The sequence below is a fragment of the Saccopteryx bilineata genome, chromosome 4, assembly GCF_036850765.1.
Source record: "Saccopteryx bilineata isolate mSacBil1 chromosome 4, mSacBil1_pri_phased_curated, whole genome shotgun sequence".
NCBI classification, from domain to species: Eukaryota; Metazoa; Chordata; class Mammalia; order Chiroptera; family Emballonuridae; genus Saccopteryx; species Saccopteryx bilineata.
This window is the reverse complement of record NC_089493.1, coordinates 124,248,598-124,261,842: the sequence shown is the minus strand read 5'-3', so window position 1 is coordinate 124,261,842 and position 13,245 is coordinate 124,248,598. Positions and strand designations below refer to the sequence as shown.

Below are 13,245 nucleotides of genomic sequence, written 5' to 3'. Positions count from 1 at the left end.
TGAAAAATGTCAGTGTCATGAAACACACAAAAAACTGAGCAACTATTGGCCCTGGCCGGTTGGCTGAGCGGTAGAGCGTCGGCCTGGCGTGCGGGGGACCCGAGTTCGATTCCTGGCCAGGGCACATAGGAGAAGCGCCCATTTGCTTCTCCACCGTCCCCCTCCTTCCTCTCTGTCTCTCTCTTCCCCTCCCTCAGCCAAGGCTCCATTGGAGCAAAAGATGGCCCGGGCGCTGGGGATGGCTCCTTGGCCTCTGCCCCAGGCGCCAGAGTGGCTCTGGTCGTGGCAGATGACTCTGGATGCGACGCCCCGAGGGGCAGAGCGTTGTCCCTGGTGGGCATGCCTGGTGGATCCTGGTTGGGCGCATGCGGGAGTCTGTCTGACTGTCTCTCCCCGTTTCCAGCTTCAGGGAAAAAAAAACTGAGCAACTATTACAGATTAAAGGACACTAAGGAGACATAACAACTGAATGTAATCCATAATCCAGGATTTTCTTTTGCTATAAAGGGTATTATTGGAGGTACTGGTGAAATATGAATAAAGTTTACAGATTAGAAAATTGTATTATATCAGTGTTAATTTCCTGATTTTGTTAACTGAATTGCAGTTGTGCAAAAAACTGTTTCTGTAATTAAGAAATACAAACTGAAGTATTTAGAGGTAAAGAAGCATGTTTGTAACTGACTTTCAAATGGTTTTCTAAAATTTATATGTGTCTGACATAAATAGATATGATACATATAGAGAGATTGATGTATATAAATACTGAAAGAAAGAAAAAGCAAATGTACTAAAATATTAGCATCTGAGGAATCTGGGTAAAAGCTCAATTAATCTTTGAACATTTCTCATAATTTTTCCATGTTTAGAATTATGTCAATGTAGAAAGTTAAGACAATAATGATAGTAATAGATTACAACTCACTGTATAAAATAGGAAACCATGAGTCCATAGTGACACTAACAAATAAATAAATAAATTGAAAGTTAGGTGAATAAGGGAATATTTGCATGGTTCCAAAGATCATCACCAACTAATGTTTGCTAATTACAAAGAGAGGGGAAATAAGAATAATTTTACAGTGGAGTAACCTAGGACATCCAACCTTAATGAGTAATGTGACAAATAAAAACCAGGTGCCACTTGATAGGATGTGAGGAAAACAAAGCATTACTTCTGTGATAACAGCAAGACCAGAATCTAACTGTGAGGGTACATCAAGACAAACCTAAGCTGAGAGCCAATCTATGGAAAACTGGCCTGAATCTTCCAAAGTGGTCCAAGTCACGGAAGTCAAGGAAAAGTTAAGGAACTGTTCCAAACTGAAGGACACTAAAGAGACATATCCCACTGAATGTATGACTCTGAACTAAATCCTTTTAATAACAGAAATTATTGGAATAATCAGTAAAACTTGGATGAGGTCTGAGAATTACATGGTAGTAATGTATCATCAGTGTTAATATTCTGGTTTTAATAGTACTGTGATTATATAGGAGAATGTCCTGGTTTATAGAAAATGCAACCAAAGTATTCAAGGGGTCAGAAACATCATGTCAGCAACTTAATCTCAAATAATTCAGGGGGAAAAAGTTCTCTGCAACTTTTCTGTAAATTTGATAGCATTTCAAATTAAAAAAAAATTAATAACTCTTTCCTAATTATAATGTTTAACATTTGTGTAGTGTAATATTTTCAAATTCTATTTAAAAGTAAAATTGGCCTTATCCTACCACTAACATTTGAGTGAACATCCTTCCAGAAGCTTCTCTATATACAAAAGGATACACTTCAGATCAAACTTTAAATAAAATCACACCCTTGCTCTTCAAGACCTCGTGTTTTTCACTCAGCACTACCTTGTACATATCATTGCACATTTACATTCCAAAATGAAGCCACTGCCGCTACCTCGAGCAGTCCTACAGCTATGGAGAGTGCCACCCCCGAGGAACGCAAAGGCCTCTTTCCCTGTGGTACGGGCCACGGGTCTCGCTGCAGTTCTCCCAGAAGATCTGTGAGATTCATGTCTATTTTCTGTACTGGTTGCAAAAATCTGCAAAACAAAATTAAATGAAAAGTCATTTATTTGTGAATGAGAGTTTAAGAAATAAACTATACATTTTCTTAAAAACAAAAAAAAATAATTTGAATACACAGTAGACCAATGGTTCTCAGAACTTCTTTGTACATCAGAAATCGGTCTGAGGGTTTGTATTAACACAGATTGCTGGTTCCAGAGGTCTGAGGTGGAACCTAGGAATCTGCATTTCAAATAAGTTCCCAAGTAATGCTGAGACTACTGGTCCAGGAACCACACTTTGAGTACAACTGCTATCAAAGAAACAGTCAAGCCAAGTATTTCTTCAGGACTGCATCTTTTGTTTACCACTCTGGTAAGTTTTGAAGTTATTGAAATAATTATAAGATATATCAATTCAATTTTAGTAATATCACCTCTAATTTGAAAAGTTTTTGAGGTCCTATTTTTTGCTTGCCTTCCTTCAACCACAATAATTAAGTTCCTCTGAACCTAATAACAGAAAATCAGAAATACATCAAAACTAAAGTAACTTCTGCCTAACCAGGTGGTGGCACAGTGAACAGAGTGTCAATATGGAACGCTGAGGACCCCAAGGTCGCGGGCTTGAGCGCAGGCTCATCTGGCTTGAGAGCGGGATTGACAGCTTGAGTGTAGGATCAGACATAACTCCATGGTTGCTAGCTTGAGCCCAAGGTTACTGGCTTGAGCAAGGGGTCACTGGCTCAGTTGAAGCACCCCTCCCATCAAGGCACATATGAGAAAACAATCAGGCCCTGGCCGGTTGGCTCAGTGGTAGAGCATCGGCCTGGCAATGCAAGAGTCCCGGGTTGTATTCCCGGCCAGGGCACACAGGAGAAGCACCCATCTGCTTCTCCAGCCCTCCCCCTCTCTTCTCTCTCTTCCCTTCCCGCAGCCAAGGCTCCATTGGAGCAAAGTTGGCCCAGATGCTGGGGGTGGCTCTATGGCCTCTGCCTCAGGTGCTAGAATGGCTCTGGTTGCAACAGAGCAATGCCCCAGATGGGCAGAGCATTGCCCCCTGGTGGGCATGCCGGGTGGATCCCGGTAGGGCGCATGCGGGAGTCTGTCTGACTGCCTCCCCGTTTCCAACTTCAGAAAAATACAAAAAAAAAAAAAAAAAAAAAAAGAGAGAGAGAAAACAATCAATGAACAACTAAGGTGCCAAAACAAAGAATGCTTCTCATCTCTCTCCCTTCCTATCTGTCCCTCTCTCTCTCACTCAAGAAATAAAAACAAAAACCACATAAAGTGGCTCCTTACATTATAACCATGAGAAACCAACCATCTTAATGATATGATTCTGTCTTAACTCTTTAAAGTATACTAATGAGCCTGACCAGGCAGTGGCGCAGTAGATAGAGCGTCGGACTAGGATGCAGGACCCAGGTTTGAGACCCTGAGGTCGCCAGCTTGAGTGTGGGCTTATCTGGTTTGAGTAAGGATCACCAGCTTGAGCCCAAGGTCGCTGGCTCGAGCAAGGGGTCACTTACTTAGTCTGCTGTAGCCCACCGGGTCAAGGCACATATGAAAAGGCAATAACTGAACAACTAAGGAGCTGCAATGAAGAATTGATGCTTCTCATCCCTCTCCCTTCCTGTCTGTCTATCCCTATCTGTCCCTCTCTCTGACTCTGTTTCTACCACAAAAAAATAAAATAAAATAAAAATAAAAAGTATACTAATGCCGTGGTAGCACTGTGGATAAAGCATCGACCTAGAATGCTGAGGTTGCTAGTTCGAAACCCTGGGCTTGTTGGGTCAAGGCACACATGGGAGTTGGTGCTTCCTGCTCCTCGCCCCCCATCCTCTCTAAAATAAATAAATAAAATCTAAAAAAAAAAATTAAAAATAAAAATTATACTAAAAATATTTAACACTGTAGTATTATTGAATGTCTATGTTCAGATAAAGGGTATGGGATGCTTAAAATAGCTGCATCCATTGCCAAATTCTCTTTGCCATATTTAAGTATTACCTGTTGGAAGGCGGTGGCTGCTGTACCTGAGGCCCACGTGTTGCTTGAGTAACGGGAACTTTAGAGAGCCCCAGCATTTCCTATAAAGAGATTATTTCTGTGATATCCATTTCACTACTCCGACAAAGATGCATCAACTATTTACCATGTGCAAGGTGCTGTGATAGGTATTTGGAACACAAAAATGGAGAACAAAGTATCTTTCCTCAGAAAGCAAAAGGTCTAGTTGGCAAGACTAACACAGTAAAACAAACACCAGAAGAGAGCAAAGTACAAGGTGCTATGTGAGCAAAGAAGAAGGATATTAGCTGAAAAATATTTTATTTCTAATAAATAGTCTAATAAATAGTTACTGTGTAACTTGACTGACTATATTTCTTAACTTGTATCCATTCATCCCCTTTCTGTGCCTGGCATCTAATGGTCAAAAAAAAAATACAGTTCCTGACATTACAGAAATTAAAATCTAGTGGAAGAGACACAGTGGTTAGTCAAGTCAAATCATTAAGTGTAAAACTGCAACTGTAATAAGTGTTATGCAGAATTACATGGCATCATATGAAGGGGGATAAGGTAGACTTATTTTGTGATCTATACTTGTTAATTTTCTGACTTAATGTCTATCCAAATTGCTAGTTTTGTTTTGAATTCTAGAAGTGTATCCAATTCCTCTCTAAATAATGCAATTTTACTAGAGTTTTATTGAATCTAGAAATGCTCAGTCATGAAGTAAAAGTATATAACAGAAAATTTGAATGTTTAAAGATCTGTCAGGAAAAAAAATATTAAGCTAATCCTGCAGTATTTCCTATACTGCTATCAGGAACAGCAACTTTTTATTGAAAATGTGTTATGTTCTAAACATTATATACAGTATACTATTTCCTCACAAAGCAACAACAAAGTAGATTTCTTAGTCCCTTCTTTACAACTGACACTCAAAAAGGCTAAATAACTTGCCTAAGGTTCCACAACTAGCAAATGACAAAGCAAGATAGTAATCCAGGTTTTGCTATAAAATCCTTCAATAGTTTACATTATACTGAGTGTTCTCAAATTATTTCATTTACTACCAATAATAACCCTGCAAAGTAAGTATTGTTTATATCTTTCCATACAGGATAAGAAAACAAGCAAAGAGCCTGACCAGGCGGTGGCACAGTGGATAGAGCATCAGACTGGGACACAGAGGATCCAGGTTCGAAACCCCAAGCACGAGCTCATCTTGTTTGAGCAAGGCTTACCAGCTTGAGCCCAAGGTCACTGGCTTGAGCAAGGAGTCACTCAGTCTGCTGTGCCTCGCCCTCCCTGTCAAGGCACATATGGGAAAGCCATCAATGAACAACTAAGGTGCCGCAACAAAGAATTGATGCTTCTCATCTCTCTCCCTTCCTGTCTGTCTGCCCCTATCTGTTCCTCTCTCTGTTACAAAAAAAAAAAAGCAAAGAGATCAACCCAAGAGCATACAACTTGGAAGAATTTAAGATTTGAACCCAGCACTATTTGGAGAACAAACACCAGACTCTTTTCAAACAGATAGTTGAAGATAGAAGATAAAAACATTTTAGCAAAGAAAATAAAACTTTATAGTCTACAGGCATTCATTGCCTGTTGCAAAAAGGTAGATGTATATAATTTAAGTAAAATGTACTTTATAATCAGAACTAATATTAAGCCACTTTTAATAAATTAACAATTTTAAAATAACAATAATAGCAAGCACAGAAAGGCATGATCCATCTAATTCTCATGACCATCCTATAAGGTAAATACTCTTATCGCCCTTTTGCACTTGAAAAAACTAAGGTATAAAGAGGTTATGCCTTTCTCTCTCTTGTGAAGGAAGGTACTCTGCTTCCTTTGCTCCTGAAGGAATTCCTAACCTGTTTTCTGAAACCTCGCTCTCCTCTTCTCACTCTTGCTGTCATTTTTAGTCCCTTTCCCTTCTATGTATAATCACATTCAAGTGTCCCTCCTAAATAAAACCTCTTTAACTCAGTTCTCTCTAAAATCCCCATACTATCTATCACCTTCCTTACCTTCATAACAAACCTTATGAAAGAACACAGACTCTAATTGTCTCCACTTCCTTAAATCATATTCACTACACATTCACTATCTTATTCACTATCCTCCCCATCCAAACCTGTGAATTGAATTCCTCCAGTATTTTCTATCTCAATTAACTGTAGCACCACTACCCCAGTCAGCCATGCTCAAAATAAGTCAAAATCTTTTCTTTTTTAAATTTTGGACTACCTATACGCCTCCCAAGTGTGATTTCATGTCTGTCTACTTTATGCCAGGCTTATCTATCATCCTCTAGGGTCACTGTTCTCAACTAGGAGTTGTATCAGAATCTCCTAGGAAGTTTTTGAATAATCAGATGATAAATCCTACCCTTCCAACCATCTCCCAATACTCTTCTATGGTCTACCAAAATGTCTGAGCAGAATAAAAATTTTTGAAAAATATGCCCAAGTGATAGAGTACGCTACACATAATTTCCCTGCCTTGGATAAAACTTCATTTACCCCAAAGATAAAATGTTGTCCTAATGTATGAAAAAAATATGCACCCATATTTCTTATATTAAACCTCTTCAGCCTTAAAATATCTCCCTTTGAAAAACAAAAGTGTTTAGTTCTTAAGTCAGATGTCAAGAAAACAAAAGCTAATATTTTATAGTTGCTTTCTCCCAGTCTTCAGAATGACTCTTATTTAAGACCTTCAAATCTCTAGTAAAATATTTCAGTTACACACTAAATTTTAAAGATACTATTAATGCCCTGACCTTGTAGCTAGGGTCTGCTGGAGCACTGTCCCAATATTCCAAGGTTGCAGGTTCGATCCCCAGTCAGGGCACATACAAGAATCAACCAATGAATGTATAAGTAAGTGGAACTACAAAGTGATGTTTCTCTCCCTCTCTCTAAAATTAACAAATAAAAATATTTTAGGCCCTGGCCGGTTGGCTCAGTGGTAGAACATCAGTCTGGCGTGCGGAAGTCCTGGGTTCAATTCCCAGCCAGGGCACACAGGAGAAGCGCCCATCTGCTTCTCTACCCCTCCCCCTCTCCTTCCTCTCTGTCTCTCTCTTCCCCTCCCGCAGCCAAGGCTCCATTGGAGCAAAGATGACCTGGGCACTGGGGATGGCTCCATGGCCTCTGCATCAGGCGCTAGAGTGGCTCTGGTTGCAACAGAGCGATGCCCCAGATGGGCAGAGCACTGCCCCCTGGTGGGCATGCCGGGTGGATCCCGGTTGGGCGCATGCGGGAGTCTGTCTGACTGCCTCCCCGTTTCCAGCTTCAGAAAAATACAAAATAAATAAATAAATAAATAAAAACATTAAAAAAAAACTTTAAATACCATTATAAGTAAAATATTTCCTTCAGTATGGTAAAAAATTAAGGTAAATGAAAGAAAACTGATGCCAACATTAAATGTAAAGCCCTTGTTATAATACAATTATATAAGTCAAGTATAATAGAAATATTTTCTAAAAAATTATATCCAAAAGCTTTTTTAGACATATGTACAGTGATGCTCATAGATAGGTTGTTGTTTACCTGCAATTGTTTAGCAGACAGATCTTTTGTTCCTCTGAAGACATAGCTTTTTGAAATGCCCTCACATCCAAGTTCGTGAACCTGAACCATTCTCCCGAAAGTTATAAGTCCAACCAAAGCTGTAGGTGGTAAAAGACTTAATGACATCTGCATAGATTCCTTCAGGGCTTGCAAATCTTCATCTTCCATACAAGTGTCAACCACATAGAGGAAGATCAAAGGCATCTGAGGACCACGCTGTTAAAAAATGTGCCATAAGAGAAAAAAATAATGTTGTTTAAAAGTATTAAGACTTCAGCACAATTGATAAGGATAATCAATAGTACATTCACGCAATGGAATTCTAATAAAAGCCATTTCAGAAATGTAACAGGTAACAAATAGCCTGACCAGGCAGTGGCACAGTGGACAGAGAGTCGGACTGGGATGCGGAGGACCCAGGTTCGAGACCCCGAGGTTGCCAGCTTGAGCACAGGCTCATATGGTTTGAGCAAAGCTCACCAGTGTGGACCCAAGGTTGCTGGCTCGAGCAAGGGGTTACTCGGTCTGCTGAAGGCCTGTGGTCAAGGCACATATGAGAAAGCAATCAATGAACAACTAAGGTGTTGCAATGAATAACTAATGATTGATGCTTCTCATCTCTCTGTGTTCCTGTCTGTCCCTACCTATCCCTCTCTCTGGCTCTCTCAGTCTCTGTAAAAAAAAAAAAAAAAAGTTAACAGGTAACATATGCATGGAGAGACTCTAAGACTTATATCTTAAGTGAAAAAATTAAGTTTAAAAAATTATTTACAATTACTTGTGGAGATATTCACTTCCAATTTTATTTAACTGCATGAAGTTTCTTTCTTTCTTTTTTTTAAGCAAGATATATAGAGAGACAAAAAGGGAGAGAGATGATAAGTACCAACTTGTAGTTGTTCAGCACTTCAGTTGTTCATTGATTGCTTCTTATCATACATGCCTTGACCTGGGGGCTCCAGCCAAGCCAGTGACCCTGCACTCAAGCTGGTGAGCCTGCGCTCAAGCCAGATAAGCCTGCACTCAAGACAGAGACCTCAAGGTTTCAAACCTGGTACCTCAGTGTCCCAAGCTGACACACTACTCACTAAGCCACCACCGGTCAGATGAGGTTTCATTTCTTGCAATAAAAATTTAAAAAATAGTAACTATAAAGTTTAAAAACACGTAGTGAATTTATAAAATAATTGTCTAAGCCTGAATTGAATTGTATGAGAACCAGAAACTAGCCAGGCTGGACAAATTGCTGACTGGTCCAAATGAACCATATTCTGCTTTCTCGTCAAGATTCATAAAGGTTATTTATTATTAATTTCACTCTTAAATATAGAAACAACTATGAAAGCTGTTCAAAAAGGGAAGAAAATTTAATTTCCTATGAAGTACCAACACAAGAATAGTTTCATTAACCAGACTTGGGGATATATTATCAGGCTCCAGCATCATATTGACTAAGCATCAAACTGACCTTCCAACTACAAAGAGTAATACTTCAGTGTTTATTGATCTACTCGGTATAACAAATCACACCATCCCATCCAGTTTCAAATAACTACAACAGAGATAGTACCTTGTTTAAAATGAACTTGAGAGGTCTTATCTTTGAAATGCTCCATCAATTCAATGTGAAAATCAAGAATGATGCCTTTTAAGTCATCTCATTTTAACAACTATTTTGTTATAAATTACTGGATATTTTAAACTTCCTTAAAGATTTACTCTTATGTTCTTACCAGAACTACATATTCAATGCTAGAAAACTGAGGTAAGAGTTCAGCAGGCTGATTCAGTTCAGATATACCAGCATAAGTAGGTGGAAACTACAGACAGAAAGGAAACAAAATAATTTAACAAATTATTTGCAAAAAAGAGTAATAAAACTTTAAACTGAAAAGAAATATTTCCTAATCATTTAATAATGAAAAAAAATCAGGGTGGGGAAAAAGTAAGTTTACATGTAAGTACATGAAAGTTTGTTCTTGTATTATTGCTTATTAATTATTGTATTATTTTCCAAACAACTATAAACCTACTTCTTCCCCACCCTGTATGTTCAACATATACATATTTAAACCAGTACTACAGCATTAACATCTGCAATGGTAGTTTTCTTACCTGATTCCTTTGATAACAAAAATTGCAAGCCCAGAGTTTTGCTCGATAATCCACTTGACTGTTTTAAGAAAAGATACAATAGCTTATGTTTCAATTCAATTTTATAAGGATCCTATCTCAATAAAATTAATTTCTTTCTAAAGTATGAATGCATTCATACTGATAGTCAAATTGATCTGTAAAAGCCACATATTTTTAAATGTTGCTAATATCTAATCCATACTTTTAACATATACACAATCACTTAAATATACTATAACTTTTTTTTTAGATTTTATTTATTGATTTTAGAAAGAGGAGAGAGAGAGAGAGAAGGGGAAACAGTGGGAAGCATCAACTCATAGTAGCTTCTCTTATGTGCCTTGACCGGGCAAGCCCAGGGCTTTGAACCGGCGATCTCAGCGTTCCAGGTCAATGCTTACTCCACTGTACCACCACAGGTCAGGCTGTAACTTTTAATATACAACAAATATCACTAAGATTAAGACAATACTATTATTTGCTTGATCTAGACATTTAGTCTTTTATTACCTTACTACTCCTAAAACCTTACAGTTCTTTGGACCTCACGATCCTAATTTTACAAATAACTATACACAAAAAGAAAGACTTTTCTATCTAAATGAGCAAAAAAACCCACTACATTTTTAAATCATATTGCCACATTAGTTTTTTCATATATTTTAATTACCATAAAGGATTCAAAACTGCCCGGCAAGTGGTCCTACTACACAAAACAGGCTCATATTGAATAGGTGGCAAATCAGGTCTCTCCTTCAGTGGCGTAAATAGGGCAGCTACTGGAACAACCATTCTTGTAGCTTCTAGTCGGCTTGAGGGCCAAACATTCCAACTAAATCGGACTCCATCTCGTTCTTCATTTTGTTGTATGAATTCCAAATAGGTTGTCATTGTAGAGCTTGATTATTATTTCTGTAAAAAAAATTAAGATATTCTAAAATTATCTTAAGAAAACTCAAAATAAGTACTTTTTCCCACTTCATCAATATTAATCCATTAGAAATTATGACCAAAGAAAAATATTTATCTCAGAAACATATTAACAAGCAACAATATCCCCACTTATAACAAAATAATAAATGATCTATTGGACCCAATGCCCATTAGGCTCAATAAAAGGTATTTTATCCTTCTTTATTCACTCTTGTAAAAAGTATGGCAAAAAATAATAAATAATAACTGTCCTATTTATTTAAAGGTACACAGGTACCTGACCAGGTGGTGGCACAGTGGATAGAGTGTCAAACTGGGTTGCGGAAGACCCAGGTTCGAGACCCCGAGGTCGCAAGCTTGAGTGTGGGCTCATCTGGTTTGAGCAAAGTTCACTAGCTTGGACCCAAGATCGCAATCGAGTATGGGGTTATTTGGTCTGCTGTGGCCCCACAGTCAAGGCACGTATGAGAAAGCAATCAATGAACAACTAAGGTGTCACAACAAAAAACTGATGATTGATGCCTCTCATCTCTCTCCATTCCTGTCTGTCTGTCTCTATCTATCCGTCTCTGACTCTTTCTCTTTGTAAAATATAAAAATAAAAAATAAATAAATAAAGGTACACAGGCAAGAAAGGCAAAAATAGAGGGAAATCTAAATCCTATATTTTCCACATCAGCCTTGAAAGTTATATTAGTCTAATAAACAAATTGTCAAAAACATTAAATTCTAAAATTAATACATCTTTCTATCCAGAAAAGAAGAGGATGTTTAATAATACCTAACAAAATGGTTTTTCTAAGATTGGGCACTTCTGTTTTAGGCAGGGTGTTTTGTTTTTTTTGTGCAAATATAGAACTTTTTTTTTTTTTTAATTTTTATGAGTTTATTTGAGCCCAACTGACAAAATATGCTGGGAAGAAAGATCTCGAATGCTCCTCTGGACATCTCTGGCACAATAAATAGTAAATATATAGTCTTCTCTATGATTTATATATCATTTAACCACTTTTTCAGAAACTTACTTCAGACAATTTTTAACATTACAACTTATACATTTCAAACTTTCATTTGAGACATATAACAAAATTAAGATTTTTTTAATTCTCTTAATAAAATTCAAAATAAGTATGTTTTTTATGGAATACTACAAGGTGGAGAAAAAGAAGGAAATCTTACCTTCTGCAATGGCATAGATGAACCTAGATATTATTATGCTAAATGAAATAAGACAGGCAGAGAAAAAAATACCATATGATCTCACTTATATGTGGAATCTAATGAGCAAAGTGAACAAAGGAATGAAATAGAAGCAGAGGTGGAGTCACAGGGAGCAGAGGGACAGCTGGCAGAGGGAAGGAGGATGAAGGCATGGATCAGAGAAGGTGAAGGGATTAGTGATAATATATATACATAATACAGAGATATAGATAACAGGCCAGCAAATCCCAAAGGGAATTGGGGGGGATTAAGAGAAGGGGGAAAAGAGTGGGTAATGAGGGACAAGGGGGTGGAGGTAAGGAAGCATTATTGAATGAAACACTTGAATCCATGTTAACAAAATAAATTAAAAATAATAAAAACAAATTTTTTTAAAAATGCTATTTTCGCCTGACCAGGTGGTGGCACAATGAAAAGAGCATTGGACTGGGATGTGGAGGACCCAGGTTCGAGAATCCGAGGTTGGCAGCTTGAGCGCGGGCTCATCTGGTTTGAGCAAAAAAAGCTCACCAGCTTGGACCCAAGGTTGCTGGCTTGAGCAAGGGGTTACTTGGTCTGCTGCAACCCTACTGTCAAGGCACATATGAGAAAGCAATCAATGAACAACTAAAGTGTCGCAACAAAGAATTGATGTTTCTCATCTCTCTCCCTTCCCGTCTGTCTGTCCCTATCTGTCCCTCTCTCTCTCTGTCTTTTGTCACAAAAAAATTATAAATAAATAAAATGCCAGTTTCTGCAATATTAATTCATTACAAATCATGACCAAAGAAAAATGTTTCTCAGAAAAAAATTAGCAAGCAAAAGAACCCCCACTTATAACAATAATAAATGACTCTACTGAACCCCATGCCCATTAGACCCAAGAAGAGGTAGCAAATTTACTACCAGGGGAGGGGGATGCCACTCTGGTTAGTGGCCAATATCAAGCAATATCTCCATCTTGTTCCTCTCCAGGCAACAATTCTATCTCACGCTCTCAAACTGCAACAGTGGAAACTGTAAATATTTTATTTATTGAAAATAGTTTTAAATATTTTATTTATTGATTTGAGAGAGACAGAGAAATGCAGGGACAGGAGCAGGAAGCATCAACTCATACCTGTGCCTTCACTGGGCAACTCTGAGGTTTCGAACCAGTGACTTCAGCATTCCACCTCAACAATTTACTCACTGTGTTACCACAGGTCAGGCAAAACTGTAAAAATTAAAGATCTGAGAGGATAGAGAGTTTCAAGTGCTATGTGGCTGGCTAAAAGATCTGTGGGAGAGCCCTGGCCGGTTGGCTCAGCGGTAGAGCGTCGGCCTAGCGTGCGGAGGACCCGGGTTCG

At 38.2% G+C, this 13,245-nt stretch overlaps 1 protein-coding gene across 6 annotated transcripts in view; it reads right to left on the bottom strand.

Annotated features, from left to right (window-relative positions):
- SEC23A (SEC23 homolog A, COPII coat complex component) overlaps positions 1 to 13,245 on the bottom strand; it is a 103,199-nt gene that overhangs the window by 73,403 nt on the left and 16,551 nt on the right. For all 6 annotated transcript variants that reach the window (XM_066277899.1, XM_066277895.1, XM_066277900.1 and 3 more), the window contains 6 exons: positions 10,434 to 10,675; positions 9,743 to 9,800; positions 9,361 to 9,447; positions 7,607 to 7,843; positions 4,038 to 4,117; positions 1,913 to 2,057 (listed from right to left, as the gene is read on the bottom strand). In XM_066277899.1, coding sequence (XP_066133996.1) covers positions 1,913 to 2,057; positions 4,038 to 4,117; positions 7,607 to 7,843; positions 9,361 to 9,447; positions 9,743 to 9,800; positions 10,434 to 10,654 — 828 coding nt within the window. In that variant the 5' untranslated portion in view covers positions 10,655 to 10,675. The remainder of the gene's footprint in view (positions 1 to 1,912; positions 2,058 to 4,037; positions 4,118 to 7,606; positions 7,844 to 9,360; positions 9,448 to 9,742; positions 9,801 to 10,433; positions 10,676 to 13,245) is intronic.